At 33.0% G+C, this 19,181-nt stretch overlaps 2 protein-coding genes across 3 annotated transcripts in view; one reads left to right on the forward strand and one right to left on the reverse strand.

Annotated features, from left to right (window-relative positions):
- The window catches only part of LOC143082106 (uncharacterized), a 31,678-nt gene extending 25,618 nt beyond the window's left edge, over positions 1-6,060 (reverse strand). The window contains exon 1 of the mRNA XM_076257666.1: positions 5,912-6,060. The gene's annotated coding sequence lies outside the window, so the exon portion shown is untranslated. The remainder of the gene's footprint in view (positions 1-5,911) is intronic.
- A 159-nt stretch (positions 6,061-6,219) lies between these two features.
- On the forward strand, positions 6,220-17,874 carry LOC143082108 (serine/arginine-rich splicing factor 7-like). 2 transcript variants are annotated; one of them, XR_012980278.1, is made up of 6 exons: positions 6,220-6,326; positions 12,417-12,664; positions 13,238-13,555; positions 14,927-15,346; positions 15,982-16,059; positions 16,727-16,783. XR_012980278.1 is itself a non-coding variant. In XM_076257667.1 (5 exons), exons 2-5 carry the CDS (start codon positions 12,417-12,419, stop codon positions 16,767-16,769), a joined length of 687 nt encoding a protein of 228 aa, XP_076113782.1. In that variant the 5' UTR covers positions 6,220-6,326; the 3' UTR covers positions 16,770-17,874. The 2 variants fall into 2 exon arrangements, 1 of the variants encoding a protein (XP_076113782.1); XM_076257667.1 differs by lacking the exon at positions 14,927-15,346 and having other exon boundaries at positions 16,727-17,874.
- The last annotated feature ends 1,307 nt before the right edge of the window (positions 17,875-19,181 follow it).

The raw sequence follows: 19,181 nt of genomic DNA on the forward strand, positions 1-19,181 counted from the left end.
TCCTAAATTTATTGCTTTTAAAAAAGTTTTATATTTAATTTATCAGTTAGTGACTTACATAATTAAAATTTTTGTTGTTTTAACTATTTACAGGTAGCCATTGCTATTTTTTTCTTTAAAAACTTAATAAAACAATGAATTAGCCCTTAAATAATCAAGCTGTTGTTTAATTACGAGAATGTAAGAACAATACAAAGGAAAACCATGAGTCCCTTTCATCACTTATCGAACTAAGCATGCTAAGTAGCAATTAAAGTGGGTTTTTTTTCACTATGAGCCCAGGGCCCCTCAAAAATAAATTCAATGGGCCATTTAAAAAAATAATGGGCCATGTTGTAAAATGAGTGGGCCATTTGAGTTGACTTCTGTAAAAACAAAAAAACAAAAAAGTATCAGTATATTTTGGCAAAGAGGTGTTGGTACTTACCTTTATCATGTTTATGATTTTAAATATTATAATATCATGAATATTGTTCCTGTGATTTTGTAATTTCAATTTCAATGAATATACAATAACTTCTTCCAAACCGAACAATATTTAAGTTAACCTTTATTTACAATGTTTAAACTGGTACTGTTGCCTTGTTCATGTTCATGTTTTTATTGTACATTAAATTTGGGTCTTCGTCTATACTATACTTATTCCAGATGCTCGGTATCAAAGGACATTTCAGGCATTTCCTCTGCACTTCTTGTATTATTATAACTTCATCACGGTGACAAGAATAACAGTAGAGAGTACCATTAATTCATAGAACAAAACAACAATTCGCTGAAGTCATGTTAACAAAATGTCAAAACGAGCCAAAGACCAAAAAATGACAAAGACAGTGGAGACAAAAACTATATTCATAAAAAGGCTTGGGTTTTTTTAATCGAAATAATAGCAAGCTAAACTAAATGAGATTATTATTAGATTTAAATTCGTCTGTACTAGCCAAATTTCACAAATTTAAAGTTGTTTATAAAAAATTATATCATGAATGATGGTTAATTACGTTTTTTGGGTTATCAGTTAAACAGCATGGTTCTATATTATTACCATAGGAAAACTCCAGAGACGTTAAACCCAGTGTTTTCCCTAGGCTATTCATGCATTGCGGTACCGCTACGCATAAAATTTCGACCACCATGCGTTTATCATACCCGCTATGCATCCCGCTATGTGTGAAATTTTTATTATGATATCTTATATTATGAAGTGACAATTGACAAAACTCTACAGATGAAATGAAATTCCGTTCCGTTCCGTAAAGTACCAATAGCCCTACAGGTGTAACTCACTGGACTGATAATTGATCATAATTAGATGCAACGCTCTGATTTTACAACCACGTTGATTAGATAGAACAACATTCAAGACCTTGATTACATAATAGAAATCGGAAGTTCAAGTTGTTTTAAGGTTCTTCATAAGGAATTGAAAAATATGGCCGTGTTTACACCTCCAAAATTACTATGAGTACAGACAAACTGTTACATCCAGGAAAGTTTTAAGGCATGGCAGGAACTAGATATATAAAAGTTATATGAAGTCTACGTTTCAGAAAATTAAAAACTTACCTGGATTTTGATGTTCATTTTTTTCCAGTCTGCAGAAGATAGCAAAATAAACAAACACCAGAGTTTCATTTGATACGGTCCACTCAGTTACACAGTTTAAACCTGTTAAATCACCTATTGTTTACAGGTGTCTATTGTCCATCTATTGTCCATTTAAATCAATACTACTCACAACATTGATTATATGAGGGGAGCTTCTCAATCGTTTTCACTACTTAGTTAATTTTTGCACCATCTGCAGGAACGAAAAAAAATGGATAGCAAAATCTAGAAAAGTTTATAATTTTCTGAAACATAAAATGCATTTAAAACTTATATATCTAGTTCCTGCCATCCCTTAAAACTGTTGCAGGTGTATAGGTTAGTCTCTACTCAGAGTAAAATTTGGGGTGTAAATACGGCCATTTTAGCCAAAAGGTTATGATGAACCATAATGATAAATAGTATAGCCTGATACAGCTTCCAAATATCGTTCTGTGACAAAAATAAAAAGTAAACCTTTTTTAGTATAAATTTTACGTTTTGAAATCAAAAGTCTGACATCGAAATATTTATATCAAACGAGTTGATTGGTTGTAACAGAGAATACACATCATTGGGTTGAAACATGATGTAACATTGACCTCCGTAACAGAGTTCAAAAAATGTATGGGTCACTGAATATTCACAAATCCGATCGTTTTTGTTTTGATGTCAAACATTATTTTATTTTTCAAACTTATCTTTCAAACTAGTTTTAATCCAGAAGAAAGTGAAAACATTGCTTAACTGTACCGTAAGTTGAATATCTATATCCAAATTAAATTAATTAAAGCTGTAATACATGATCACAAATTGAATGCTTTGTTTACAATTGTTGAAAGCCATGTGCTTTTTTGGCGGGAAAATTCGGAAAACCCCTTATTAACAGGAAATACTATAGGCAGATTTTACAATAAGAAGGAATTATTGTTTTTTTGTATCCATCAAAAAAGCAATTGCTGAAACTGTGAAACAGACTGTGTAATGGAATAATGCATTATGTTATTGAATAAAATGTGTCTTTCTGAGTAAATAAAAATAAAAATTACTCTGTGTTTGTGTTTTTTGTTAGAATTAGAGGGTTTTCAATTTCAAAATATTGGACATGGAATAGACATCATGACCTACTTTACTGACATCCAGCTTATTTGGAGTGGAATTTTGAAGTATTATTTATAAGTGGAGCCTAATAACATGGACTTATATTTTAATAAAAAGTCTTCTTTTGTGTTTTAATCATAACTTTAAGGCAGATTTTTATTGGTAAAGGCTAAAAAAGGTAATTTAATAATATTGTTGCTAACGTCACGTCTTTTCCGTCCATAGTGGTATGTCACGATCGCAATTTTCTTGTTGGTTCTCATACAGCCCATTGTAGTTATTTTTATCCCGGGTTTTATAAATAATTGAAAATAGCAATCATATTAAATTTGGATGACGTAAGGGGGTCAAAGGACTTGAGGAATCAATATCATTGGCTGTTTAATTTTTGCGAACGTTACTGCTCGAGGTTTCCGTCCAAATCAGTGTCACGTGAGCAACATATATTTAGATCTGTAACTCTCCTGTATAGGAGTTACAATATCGCCCTTTGCAGAAATAGATTCGGAGTCAGTTCCTTCACATGATGGGGAAGCAAAGAAGGTAAGTTGTATGTAATATCGTTACAAGAGGACCTTAAATGTATTCCGTCCATCAAAAAGACGTTCACAACAAAACGTAATGTCATGATAGTAGATGTTGCTAATGTTACTATTACGAATTGGTTTCTTGTGTATTTATTTGATATAAAGTACACCTGCAAATGACATTCTATATATTTAGAAATTCTAAACCAGACTGTACAATTTTATTACTCCAGGCATATATTAAACATTACTGTGTGCATACATTTTAACTTTTAAAGATGTTGTTGCTCATGTGACATGTCCAAATGTCGCTAACGTTACTAATTTTTTGGTTTCTTGTGTATTCATTTGATATAAAGTACACCTGCAAATGACATTCTGTATATTTAGAAATTCTAGACCAGACTGTACAATTTTATTACTCCAGGCATATATTAAACATCACTGTGTGCATACATTTTAACTTTTAAAGATGTTGTTGCTCATGTGACATGTCCAAATGTCGCTAACGTTACTCATTTTTGTCTCCGTCACGTTAGCAACATGAAAGTAGGAGACAGAACACAATACTGTAAAATCTGCCTAATATAGTACATTGTTATTTATAGACAATAGGAATTTCATTTTGGAAATCATTTTGATTATTAAACTGTTAAGATTTATTCATGAAAAATTAATAATTTCTTGGGGTGAAACTGATAACTGGATACTTTTTTTTTTTTAAATAATTTACATCTAGAGGTATGGAAAGGGGGCTGTTTTTTTTTTTTTTTCAATAAGTTATTACAAATATATAAAGTTAACCAGTCTGAGAAAATACATGGTTAAATGGATTTTAATTCTGAAAAACTCATGTTTTTTTTTAATTCCTTTATCATTTCCATCATAATCAGAAACAAGCTACATGTATAAGGTATTTCAAACATATATTGTTGGTTTTTATATAAGAACATTCCAGACTATTAATAAGTATGTACCTGTAGTGAAAACAAACCTGGTAGAGCCTTAAAAAATTCTACAGGGCCCTTGAAAAAACTTTGGCATTCAGGCTGGCCTTGAGAGAAAATGTTAAGTATTGTTCCTGATTGTATTTAGCTGAAATACCAGACGTAAGAACAACAAGGTATGGCTTGAAATCTTTCAGATATTCTGCTGCCAAACTATGGAATGAGTTGCCAAACCACTTTAGAACTGAAACATCTTTTACCCAATTCAAGAGTCTAATAAACTCATGGAATGGCAACTCATGCCATTGCAATGCATGTGCATAGTTTTATATATTTTATGTTATAGCTTGAAATATAATAGTGCTGCTTCTTGTGAATGTTTGCTAAGCTTTTTATAATTTGTGAATGCTGTGCTTTAGTTTTTATGTTTGCTTTTAGTGCTTATGCATGTGTATAATATAGTATTTAATAGTGCAGCCTAAATGTGCATGAAATGTATGTTCTATGTCTTTTATGTTTTAATATTTGTATTGTGTATTATTGTTATGTAAATGTATGCGTTTGTCGGTTATAAAAGCTCAGAGAGCTTATGTTTATTTGTTATATGACATGCCGACTATAAATAAAGCCTTGAATGAATTGAATTGAATTGCAGATTTATGTGAAGTTTTTAAACTGACATGCACAATTCATGTCACTAGTGTAATAAAAATAATTCTACAAATCAACGCCGCGCTCCGCATTGCAAATTCATCTTAGACCCACCATGCATCAAGAATTTTCTAGGGAAGACACCGAATGTTTCTATTATCATAGGAAAACACCTGAGACGTCCAAAATATATTGGTGCTCCTTTTATTGGAGGAACATAACACAGTTGTGTCCACACACATGGCGGCACGGAACACGATCGGAAATCCATTATACGATATCTAAACGTTTCAAAACGAAGTGAAAAATATTGTGCACAACGTGGGCGCTTACATTTGTCACTGTATGCGCAATTTCTTGTCAATATGCGCTATAGGCGCAGGGCGCAGGTCCTTACCGATCACTGTGGGTATTTTGTGAGGAGGTACCAATTTGACTATACCCTGTGCCAATTTGACCAGGTGCCAATTTAACCAAGTGCCGATTTGACTAGAATTCTTAAGTTTTCTATGTTGTGTCTTGTGTACTATCTACTATTATTTGGCTGTTCATCTTTTTTTATTTTTAGACAAGGCATTGTCAGTTTGCTTTCGATCTATGTCCCTCTGTAGACCAAATAATGTTGATATCTCGGAAGGTTATTTCAAATTTTTGCTTCAACTGCTTCCTGTCGATGTATTAAGGCGTCAAAGAAAAAAAATGTTCAAGACATCATCATTTTGAAGAGTCCCTCTGGTGTCTTTCGACCCTCTTTTAATTTGACAGTCTATCATTAAGGGGTTAACTTTTAACCGAAAATAAAGAATAAAACACAATAACAACATCAAGATGCACCATAAAACACACGAAAAAAACATGGTTTATCATGGGGTAACATATTATTTTATGTCGGATAAAAGCTCTACAGAGCTAATGTTGTATTGTTATATGTATAACCGACTTTAAATAAATCTTTTATGCTTTATCATGTTTATCATCAGCCTTGCGGATTGAGAATAAATTTTCATACTTGCCACAAACTCAACCAGACTGTGTGATCACAGAATATCATAATGCTGGACTCATAACAAACAATATAAGGCCATGCATATAAAAACTTACTGATGGTTCTATATTCTTTGGTGCAAATCAGTCGATAGCGATTAATTCTTACTGATTAAAATGTCCAATGCTTTCGCCACACGCACTTGTCTTTATCTATGGCACGCTTGAATTAAACGATAATAGTCGTATCTCTATAAACGTTTTAACGATGATAGTATCTTCAAAATAAGTTGTTGTATAAAATTTACATTTTTTTTATATCTAGAATCAAATAAAATTGGATTTTAGAAGAAAAATACTTTTTATGGAATAAAATATTTTTTTAATTGTTTTAACTTAAATAAAAATGTTGCATTATGGGATAATGTTAAACCGCCAGACGCCATTTTGTTTCAAGATTTGACTAGAGTTCGCTGTGTGTGAACAGAAAACCCACTAGGCTAACACCGCATTGAAGTGTCCTAAAATAGCTGTAATGTTTTTGTTATTTTAAAAATACATTTGAAAGCAACTGTCTGTATACTTTTAACAATGTTACTTGTCTGAATATCTCGTAATAACAAAGCCATTCTATCAAAATTTAAAAAAAATAGCTTTCGAGACGCTACGAATACGGGTATCGGGACTGTTCGCCCTAATAACATGTTCGCCCTGGGTACGTTCGCCCTGAGATCGTTCTCCCATAGAGTCCGTTCGCCCTACTTAAAAAATATTAATATTCAGGGCATTTAAGTTGAATAAACTTGTTCAGATATTTCTATGGTATATATTCTTGAAATTTATGGAAACAGGGAAATATTTAAAAGTGTATGGCTTGTTTAGGATCATTAAAATTGTTCAATGACAAAATAATTCGGATCACTGATTATTGTGATACTAGTCTTTTGATGGATTATTAATAAAAATCAAACGTTTTGTTTTTGATAAAATATATAGCTGGAAATTAATGAAAACAATGATGTACGAACTGTAAATCATGAAACATGTATGTTTACATGTTCATTTAGTATTATACTCTGAAAGTAGTAATCAATAAAGAGAAATACATTGTATTCCAGTATTTTACTCGGTAAATCAAAGGGAAAATGATAAATTGATTGCGGGAATATAAATATTCTGTCAATTTTTCAACAAACTTTAACATATTTCGTTCAAATACTTAAAACTATGAAATCAGAACAATAAGAAAAAAATAAAAAAATCAGGGCGAATGGACCCTGGGCGAACAGGAATCAGGGCGAACAGATACCAGGGCAAACGTGAATGGACCCAGATTCACGAATACGTAGCTCTTAAGTCTTACATAGTCTTACATAGTCTGTAACTGAGCGCTGGATCACTCCACTATGCTCAGACTTCAGTAATTTGCTGACTTGTTTCGGTTCCTGTGTCAGCTTTTGCTCTATAGTTATATTTCATTTCACTATTTGTCTAATATTTATCTAGGCGGCTTTCAAATGTCTGAATAGTTGGTGCATTTACAACGCTGCTGGGTAAGCTGTTCCATATTGGTGCAATTCGTTGTGTGAAGAAGTTTGATCTTATGTTTTTGTTGCATCTTTGGATAGTCAGTTTTTTGTTGTGTCCTCTAGTAGCAGAAGTGGTGTTATATGTGAGTAGGTTAGATAACGCTTCGTCATATATTCCCGATAATAATTTGTAAGCTTCTATCATATCACCTCTCATTCGTCTGTATTTCAGTGTTGGTAATTTAAGCTTCTTCAACCTTTGTTCTTACTCTAGATCTTTCAATGTTGGTATCAATTTTGTTGCTCGCCTCTGAACATTTTCAAGTGCTGTTATATCTTTAACTTTGAATGGGCTCCATATAGCATTGGCATATTCGAGGTTTGGTCTTGCTAGTGCTTTATAAAGTAATAAGAACATTTCCTCATTGAGGCAGGTAAATGTCCTTCTAATTAGTCCCATAATACTATTGGCCTTATTTATTTTTTCATTCATATGTTGTTCGAAATTTAGTTTGTTATCAATGGCTACTCCTATGTCTTTTTCTTTGTCAACATGTTCTAGTGTGGTGTTACACAGGTTGTATTTATGGTTGTTATCATGTTGTTTCCCTGTTGTTAGGACTTTACATTTATCTGGGTGAAATCTTAGCAACCAAGTATTTGACCAAGATTCTAGATGAGATAAGTCTGTTTGGAGTGCATCACTATCATCTGTTGTTTGTATTTGTCGAAAGACTTTGGTATCGTCAGCAAACATGTAGCAATCTGAGTCAGGCATTTCTGGTAGATCATTAATGTAGATGACAAACAATATTGGACCCAGTACACTGCCTTGAGGGATGCCGCTTGTTACTTGTTTGAATTCTGAGTAGCTGCCGTTGACACGTACTTGTTGTTTTCTACCACTAAGGAATGATGTTACCCATGATATTATCTCTTCTGATATTCCCTAACTCTTTAATTTTCCAATCAGTCGTTTGTGGGGGACAGTATCAAATGCCTTCATGAAATCAAGGTATATAGTATCTATGGAACCTCCATTATCCAGAATTTTAGTCCATTTTTCAAGAACATGGAGTAGCTGTAATGTAGTCGACCTTCCTGATAAAAATCCGAACTGGTAGTCACTAAATAGTTTATTTAGCCTCATGTGTGACACCATATGGTCTCTAACAAATGTTTCTAGGAGTTTGCAAAGTATGCACGTTAAGCTTACTGGCCTGTAGTTTGATGCCTGTTTTCGGTTGCCCTTCTTGAATATGGCTATAATACATCCTTCTTTCCAGTCTTGAGGTATAGTTTTTTCTTTCAGCGACGTATTGAAAATTATGGTTATTGGAGTTGATAGTGCATCACACACGTCATGTAATAGTCTAGGATGAATATTATCGGGTCCTTGTGATTTATTTATGTTCAGGTTTTTCAGGCGTTTTTGAACATTATCCTGTTTAACTACGAGATAATTCATGGCTTCCTTTACGGTTTGTCCTTGAAGTTTTGGTATGTCTCCATCGTCCTCCTTTGTAACGACGCTAGCAAAGAAACTCGAACGTGTTTCTGCCTTTTCTTTGTCGTTGGTTGTTAGTACATCATTACCATCTTGTGTATTCATGACGAGATCGGATATTCCAGTTCTAGTTTTAGTTTTTGATTTTACGTAATGCCAGAATTTTTTCGGGTTATTTTTTACTTGCTTGGCAATTTCTTTCTCTTTCATCTTGACTGCTTTTCTGGTAAGTTTCTTTACCTTGTTTCTAGTTTTACAGAATTCTCTATATTTTTCGCTACTTTTTGTTTCCATATACCTTGTCCAGCATCTGTGTTTTTTCCTTATTGCTTTCAATGTTTCTTTGTTGAGACCTACAGCTTTATTTTTTTTGCTCGATTGTCCTATCTTTTTATGTGGTATGTATTTACTTTGGAGTTCCAAGAGTTTGTCTTTAAAAAATATCCATTGTTCATTTGTTGACTTTTCTTTCATTATGTTGTACCAGTCTATATTGCTCAGATCTGTCCTTAGTCCATCTAAGTCTGCTTTGTCATAGTAAAACTTTATCCTTTCTGAGTTTGTTTCTTCAATGTAACAGTTGAATTTAAATGTCAATACTGAGTGGTCGCTCTTCCCCAAGGGGCTTAAGTATTCCACATCAGAAATCATACCCTCTTCATCAGGGCTCACGCTACCAGGCGACTTGGGCGAAGAAGTCGCCCTCCCGACCGTCACTTCGACTTTCCCCGACCCCCAAAAGCGAAAACAAGTCGCCCTGTTCTTGACGAAAGTCGCTTTCAGTCGCTTCCGTCATCGGACATTTTCAATTTTTACCAAGTTGATGAAACATCAATTTTTTACTGATAATTAAAGAAATTCAGACATAAACTATTCATTATCTTTAGAAAAGAGGTTGAAGCATTGTCTTCGCAGTGTGTATCAGGTTATTTGATAAAAAAAACAACTTTTTATCACTTCGTGCATTTTCGCAAGTTCCGGTGCTTGTTACTCGAAAACGTACATCAACCTAAATTTCGGCGGCAAAATAAGTTTGTTACTTCATTTAAACGTGATAAAAGTTGCCTCCAGTAAATGTTTAATCCATTTATTGCATTAAAACCGTCATGTTCCTTTCCAAATAACTTGTCAAACATCGTTTATTTTTGTAAATTTTCTTGCATTCGTCTGCCATTGACCGATTTCTAAACTACGGATCTGAACCGGACCAGCTATGACCAAAATCCGTACTTTTACAATAATTACTACGGACACACGGATGAAACAGCTGACAGAAGAATATTGATCCGAAAGGGAAAAATTACGCATCCCACACGCATTAAGAGACTTTTGGTTACATCTAATTGATTGGTGTATATAATTCCCTATATTTTTTATGAATGTTTCAAACTATTGATTAAAGTTGCTTAACTCTGAGACTATTATACTAATATCAATATATTATGGCCCAGCTTAATAACTTTTATATTTTTTTTATGAGAAACACTGAATTTCATACACAAGATAATTTTTAATTAAATTGTAATTGATATAATTTCTTTACATTTTTTAAAATAAATTTTTTTTTTTTAGTGCTAGATATTTTAATAGTTAGTAGTTTCTCACAAGAACCTTAGTAAAACTTAAACAACTTTTAATTTCAAATGTTACTTTAATTGTAATTTTTTACTCATATGAATTGAACAACATAAAAAGAACATTATTTACATATGGCCCTTTATACTATTGTAAAATCCAAACATTGTAGCGCACCCGCGCGAATGAGCACTTCTCTTTCAAATCTCACCACTTCTCCCTATCAGTTTCAAAAAGAGAAGTCACTTCTCCCTATAATTCTGAAGTAGTGTGAGCCCTGCTTCATTGGTCAGAAGTAGATCTAATATATGAGGATCTTGATTTATTCTTCCTCGTGTTGGTTTCAATACATGTTGCAGGACTCACAAACTTTACTACAAGTTTACTAACTTCCAACCTTTGTGGAAATAATGTTACTTGAATCAGTGATTTAGAAAATCACTTATTTAAGTAAGTCCCCTGACTGATGACTAAATCAGTTACAATCTTTTACTTATACTAATTAAATCAAGTGAAATAGACACTTAAGTCTTTAAAAAGTGGGCAAAATCTTTCGTCAGATGAAACTGAAATTTGAGGCCAAAATGAGTCCTTACCGGACCTACTCCTTTCTCATTTTTGTTTGATTTCAAACCCTAAACAAAACTTACCAATCAATTTTTCATCAAAAATAAAACCTGCTTTGACTACTTTTACAAACAAAAACATGACAAGCTTATTGTAAATGAATGAACGGGCAGTCTCATTGATATTTTTTTTGACGATCAATGCTTTTGAATGGGAGCATATAGTTGGAACCCCCCTTTTTAAAATGGCTGAATCCGCCCCTGAGTGGAGTCCCCAGTGTCCATGTGGCTGGTGATATCGCACATTAGCTTATTTCGTTATGTCAACACCGTAACACAAATAAAATTGTTATTGTTTTAGCATTCCAAAGGGATTAAAAAGAATACAATTGATAAGTTCCAGATTGAAATAATAACTGCAATCCTGTGATTAACAATATTTAGCCAATGTCCATTTAAAAAAAAATACAGCATCAGATAAAACTTGTTTTACTTAAGTAAAATTTTTATCAGATTGAAATAATTTTTGCTTTGGATCCTTGGCAGTGTGCTTGGTTTGAATAAAGCTTTATTTCGTAGCAGCAGATCTTTCCTCTATTTAAAATAAGCTATTTTTGGCATGTGTGAAGTTCACCGGACACTGGAGGAACTCTCAGAACCGGGGTTTTCTTAATTTTGGACACACATTACACAAAATGTTGAGGGTGAAACCCTACAAACTGATAATTTTAAAAGTGAAAACAAAACTGGTTCCACTTCTTCATAAAATTAATGGTAACCAGTCACTGAAGTCGTCCTAATAACCAATCGTCTAAAATACACACAATGTCAAGCGGGCAGTTAGGAATTAACATCTTCCGACGCAAAAATGTTCAATGTTTTTTTATTTTCTGTTATGATTATATTTTATTTAGTCTATTCAACATAAATCAATCAATAATTACCAAAATTTGACATTTTCAAAACACGTGGTACTGACCGTTTTCGCGCTTTTTTTTTATTTTGAACAATCGGTTATTAGGGAGACCGTCAAAACTGGTTTACGGAATTTTTGCAAGGAAGAGAGTATCAGTTTATTAATATCGATGGGGTTGGGTGACATTCTGCATTAATATAACTTACGGTAACGATTAAAAAAGTGCACACAGATATGCACTAGACCGGTCGGACTATCGGCAGTGTACGCTAACTAGTCCGAGCTAATTTAAACTAGACACGGGCTTCGGGCTACCGCTTAACGTCACAGACTGCCGTACTTGAAAGTAACATTTGACCTTTTACTGATTGCTAGTTAGACTAAGTGTTGAGTTATCTAAAAACTAAACAGAGGTAATTTACTAAATATGAATAAGAACTATAAATCTATATTAGACTACCATTGACAAACTTCTTTAATTTAGTTAGTTTTGATGTTTAATTTATTATTTTGAATGATCTATTTACAGATGTCCAGATATTCCAGTCGTGATTCAGATCGTGATCGGGGAAGAGGAGGAGGCGGTGGGGACCCAGACACAAAGTTATATGTTGGTGATCTTGCCAGAGATGCGCATGAAAGAGACCTAGAAAGAGCATTCAGTTATTATGGACGGCTACGCAATGTTTGGGTTGCAAGAAATCCAGCCGGATTTGCCTTTGTTGAGTTTGAAGATCCAAGGGATGCTGATGACGCTGTTAGAGCTTTAGATGGAACGTAAGCAGTCATTTTACAGATATTTATGTTAATACTATTAGAGATGATCAGAGTTGAACACCTTGCAATAAAACTCATATGCTGTTTTACCTTAGTGAGAAAAAACAAGATTTAATTATTCAGGAACAACTAGACAAATAGAAACACAAACCTCATATACATGTATGCTGTATTGCCTTAGGGAGAAAAAAAGATTTTATTAATCAAACACAACTAGACAAATAAGGTTATAAAACTGTTACAGATTAATGTTCATGAAGTCATATACATGATATAAGAAATCACAAGACCTGTTACTACATGTACTTTAAATGTTTATTAATTATAGATCAAAAGGCGATATGTAGTTGTATGCCTCTTCAATCAAATAGCAACTCAGTAACAACTGGATGTCATACATTGTTTCCAAATTTGTTAACTTGAATAGAAAAGCATGATTTAATCTGAATCAGATTGCATCAATTTTAACAAACATTAAGCCTTTTTCAAGTGCAGTCTTTTTTAATCAGAAGTTTGTTGAAGAAGGGAAAGCATTCATTGTCAAACTTTATATAGCTTGTATGTCTTTTTCAGAAATCTATGTGGATCTAGAATCCGTGTTGAACATTCGACTGGCAAAGTTCGACCTAAACCATGGTTAAGGGGAGGCGGGGGAGGTGGACGTGGAGGAAGAGATGACCGCCGTGGTGGAGGCAGAGATGACCGAGGCGGAGGAGAAAGAAGTGGGGGTGGTGGCAGAGGAGGAGATGGTGGAGCAGGGGGACGTAAACCTTTTGATCCAGCAGACAGATGTTACGAGTGTGGAGACAAAGGCCATTATGCCTACGACTGTTCACGTTACAGAGGCAAAGATAGAGCTAGAAAGAGCAGCAGTTATTCAAAAAGATCAAGGTATGTTTCAAACTTAACCTTAGAAATTGAATTTCAGATGTTTCTTTGAATCTTTTTTGTCTGCTGTGACATTTTGAAGCTATTTTGTTTAATGATACTTTGTGGGAATAGTCTAAGAGTTCAAAGTAAAAAAATCATCAATACAAAATGCTGTCACCTACATGTATTTGAACACATGATATTCGCAATCCCATAACAGTGATTTTGTTGGCTTTTTCAAAACTACCTGTATCCTTTTTTATTGGGAAAATATGCGTCATTTTCATCAAATTGGGAAATTTATAATAAACCATGAATTTGACTGGAACTTCAATTTGCAGACCCCTTTTCAAAAGGTTAACCCTCATTTGAAATAAGACCCTTTATTCTCAGTAATGATACATAGATAGACCCTTAAATCCGCACATATAGTCATTTTAGGCATGTAAATATTTAAGCGAATGTTTTCCAGTTTGTATTCATGCACAATTACATTACTACTGAGAATGCACTATTGGGGGAAAAAGTTGTCTTTTTGGGAATAATTTTAAGCTATTTTTTTCAAATTGGGGTTCTTTTCCAGGGGGAAAAGCCTTTATTCTACGGTAATTTAAGGCAAACAATATCACTGCATAAAAATTGACTTAAAAGTTTGCACATTTGGTCAAACGTTTAAAAAAAAAGAAATTTTAAATGTAAATATTATAAATACAAATGACATTTGTCATACATGTATAGAAATAGTGTAAAAATCAACAGATATATATGTAAGTGTCTTTGTACTCAGTCTTAATGCTAATCCTCGTATCTATGTTATGCTCTGAATTTCAGTCAACATTGTTTCATTTTAGTTGGATAAAGATTTGGTTCAAAAATCTTTTAATTGTCTTTGTTAAGGAAAAAGATGTTGAAGAAAAAAGATAATATACACACACACACATACAAAATTACCATTAAATTTAAGCTAAAGCAATTGAATTGCTCCTTGTTCAAGATCAGAATTTTCTTATTTTCAGTGTGTAAGCACTTTTGTACTAGACATTTTTTTTATAAACAAGATATTTTAACTTGATTATTTTTACACTGCATTTTGATTTCAGTTTTTTTTTTAATTATTTTTAATATGAATGGTAAACGTTAAAGAAAAAAAGAAAAACTAGTTTATTGAAGATTCATAGAAGTAGACATGTTTATATTTTACTTCTAGTCTTTGAAAGTGATCACATTTTAAGACATCACTACTTCGAAAATGATGTTTTTTGTCATTTATGTTTTATTGTATAGAAAGAATTTGACTTTTCTATTATTTTTGCATGCATGCTGGCTATGGTGTGTGCTTGTCTTCTCTGTCGACATGATAAAATAATAGTTTTTCCTATCCATGCATTGCAGAACACCGTCATTTGATAGCAGTGATCCTCCTCATCAAAAGTTTGATCACATGATAAGGCAACATGCTTAGTGTTCACACCTTTAAATCAATCTACCGAGAGACAACCCTTCAATCTACCGAGAGAGATCGTCATTCTTCAGTTCTCTTCACTCCTACAGGAGAATCAGTCAGCCTATGAGAATCTGCTTCAGCCCTCATGTACTAGGACTGTCAGAACGACTATCGAACCCTCTTCGGCAATTCTCTTCTACATACACTGAGAATGTCATCCCAGCAGATCCTCGCCCTATGAGAATGATTTCTTCACAACCCAAACACATTGAGAACGATTTCTACTCATCTTTTCTTCTTCAACAGATTTTTAACAGCACTACATATTTTTGATATCATCTTAACAATTGCATATGACAGCTGTGTGAGTAAGTGGGGAATTTCTGAATATGAAAGAGTGCAGATTTAAAACTTGAAATTTGCTCGATTTTAAAAGTTGTATCATATTAAGTATATCTTCTTTAAATTCAGGGGATTTTTAAAGGAGAAATTCGAAAAGAGCACTCTTTTGGAGGGTGTGGATAACCAGGGACCATCTCAAGATGTAATTTTCCCCCAGTTACACCATTTTGGAACAGATGGCACAACATACATTTGTACACATACACATAATTAATAATTTTCTATAAAATTAAATACAACAAATGAATTAGTCTGAATTATTTCAAAAGTTTAAAATTGTATCTTGAGATGGTGCTTTAACTTGCTGATGGACAGAAATTTCATCAAAATTCAAAATGCCATGCCTGTACTTGTGGTTTTGTTATTTTACTGAAAATAAAAGGATGTTTTTTGAGGAGACAATTTCATTGAAAGTATAAAAATTAAAAGGCAATTTATATGAACTAGGCCACAAAAAAATGTAAACATGTTAGTTGTAGGTAAACATTAACAGAAAATTATATTATTTCTAACTTAAGTGAAAACAGTACACAGGTGGTAATCCTTAGTGATGGGTAATAGTTAGGCTTACTGTTAATTTGTTTGGATGTCTCTTTCATAGGTCTAGATCATACTCAAGATCCAGATCCAGGAGTAATAGCAGGGGCAAGGCAAGGTCTTACTCAAGATCTCGTAGCAGGTAAGCATTTTAACCAGCTTGGTCCAGATATATAGAAGTGTATATCAAGATCGATTTAGATATGAAAAATTATATATATATATAATTAAGCTGTGTTTAATTATCACACTGGTTCGTAGCAATATTGCAATCCCATTGTACTTGAGTCCAACAAATGTTTTTATTACACTTATCTGACTGAAAACATATTTACTCTATTTGGTCTGCAGTTTGACATGTTGCAAAGTGTAAGCACTTGCTGGATTTACCAGTAAGAAAATAAGAAGATATGGTAGGATTGCCAATGGCACAACTCTCCACTAAAGCTCAAGTGGATATTAACAACTATAGACAACTGTATGAAAAACCCATACGTTAGTGTAGGGTAGAAAAGGCCTGGACATTCAAATCTTAAAAGTAGGAAATAATTCTATTGAGAAAACCTATAAATTAAATTTGTTTTGATTTATAGTAACAAAAATGTAGCTGTTGACAATGTATTTTGATTTTAGTGACATATGTCATTAGTTCTACTGATCAAAAAATCTTCATATTTTATGTGTGCATATTTTATGTGTGAGAGCTTGTTTTCGTAATTTACACTTATCATGACACTATAACCATTCTTCACTGTTTGCCTCTTATTGATTGAAATATTTTTATTTGACCTATTGCCTTTTAATTATAGGTCACCAGTTGCCAGATCTAAGAGCAGAAGTCCAAGTCCATGAACAGATCAAAGAAAAGACTAGATGAAATCATTTATTACTATATTGTTTTTTACTCATTGCTTCAAATCTAAAATCCATCGTTACACAAGTGCTATTTCACAATCTTGTGTGTTGTATGGATATATATTGTTCTTTTTCATGACATTGGATTTTATTTGGTGGAAAATATTCCCTAAATGTGAACAAAGTTTCTTTTATGTACATTTAAACATCTGAGAATCCGCTTACATCTCTCAATCATTCATTCATAAACATCAGGAACTTTGCAAAATATGACATCCATTTGATCAAAAGATTAATTTCATACATCCAATGAGTCAAGTTTTATTATCTTATATCCGATGGCTTCAATTGGTGATTTGATGGTTGTAAATCAGTTTATTGATGGCGGTTAGCGTATCCATTATACAAGTATTTGTGACCATCAAATCACTAACTGATGCTGTAGGAGCTTAAATTACTAAAACTAAACAAAACTAATATTTGTCAAAATAAAATTTCTCTATTTTTTAAAAGGCTAAAGCTATTATTAACACATTCAAAGTGTTACGGATGTGGACTGTTCATGTACTGTGTATAAAAGGCAGCATGTTATTTACAATTCATCGTGTTCTGTTGGTAGGTGTAAAGATTTCTTGTAGAATGTTGGAAGTTAAGTTCCTACAAATTTAAAATTAAGGAACCAACTAGACAACCAACTTAATTATTTGTTAAGTAATAGGACAATTATTTGTTAAGTAATAGGACAATTATTTGTACACTTAATTCACCTTAAGGGTAGTAAGTCATTAGACAAGTACAAGTCATGTTGCAACCTTAAGAATGAATCTCTAAAAAGTAAAATCTTTTTGACTTAAACCAACATTAACAAATCCATCCAACTAATGTCAGAATATACATTCAGGATTTAGAAGAAGACATCAAGATGTTTGTTTTTAGGGTTCTGGATAAAAATTTACATCTTAGAACTAATGTGTTGGACGTGGCTATATTTAATCACAATTAACGAACAATGATTTTACTTTCATCATGGTTTTATGTTTTATTGTAGGCAATTGTATTAAATGCGTTCCGATTGTGTAAATAAAAAGGAAAAAAACTATAATATTTTTGAATTTGTGAGGCTTATAAAAGTTGTTCCTTGTTATTTACTTAAATCAGACAGACCAGTATGTGCATCACCTTGTTGGCTTTTATCTTCCAATCCATAGGCGGATCCAGGTGGGGGCCTGGGGGTCATGGGAAAAATTTGGTTGATTATATAGGGAATCATTGAAGCATGACTGGAGCGGCCCCCCCTTAGGTCAGTCAGCGGGCCCCCCCTTATGAAAAGTTCTGGATCCGCCACTGCAATCCTTGTCAACTATTTCAGAGATCCCTTAATTAGCTAAACCAATTAATATTAACCAACACAGGCTTTTGTCTTTTAACTGACTAGTTCACAAGTTGTAACTGATTTTGGTCTTACAACAACTATAGCCACCATGACTAAGAATAGATCATACTAATACAAAAAAGTCAAATTTCTTAAAAAGTACAATCTGAACAGATTATCTGACAAAAAATGTTGGCATGATCTATTTATCCTTCATTTATATAGAATTTTATCAGTAACACTCGAATGAGTTAATGTCCTAGAATTTTATCAGTAACTTCTAGTATGAGTCAATGTCCTAGAATGACAATTATAACCCATTTAAGTAGTCAATGTTGTTTAAAAAAAAAACACTTGGTGTTGTCAAGATAAACTCAAAAGTGCAAAACATGTCAGCACTACAATTTGTAAAGAAATACTAATATGAAAGAAATCATCAACTGACCACCAAACTTATGTTCATAGCTGTATAATTTTCATTGTTCAGTGACTTAACACTTGAAAGGATAGTTTATTAGTATACAGATAACTCTGTCATGTCTATCATTTTCATGGTTCAGCTACTGCTTGAAAAAAGTGAGCATGGGAAATTCTCAATTCTAATCAGTAATAGATAACTATATTTGCATTATTTGTATATATGAAATCCTTCCTATATTTGCATTATTTGTATATGAAATCCTTCCAAGTTCTGCATGTCTGTCCGCCAGGGATCACCTTACCTCAGCATCATTTCATGGATCACTGTTTCAATGTATAGTTTCATCGTCAATATATGGAATTTTATGCGACTGTCGTACAAGTGAAAGATTTAGCTAGCTATAAAACCAGGTTAAATCTACCATTTTCTACATCTGTATTAGGTCAGGAATATGACAATTGTTATCCATTCGTTTGATGTGTGTGCCTTGATTTTGTCTTGATTAGGGACTTTCCTTGAAGTTGGATATTTTTGTGATTTTACTTTTTCATTGTATTGCCTGCCTTCTGGTACTATAACCATTTGATGAAATTATTGCAAAGTGTACCCTCTGGTT

The sequence above is a fragment of the Mytilus galloprovincialis genome, chromosome 7 (assembly GCF_965363235.1).
Source record: "Mytilus galloprovincialis chromosome 7, xbMytGall1.hap1.1, whole genome shotgun sequence".
Classification (NCBI taxonomy): Eukaryota; Metazoa; Mollusca; class Bivalvia; order Mytilida; family Mytilidae; genus Mytilus; species Mytilus galloprovincialis.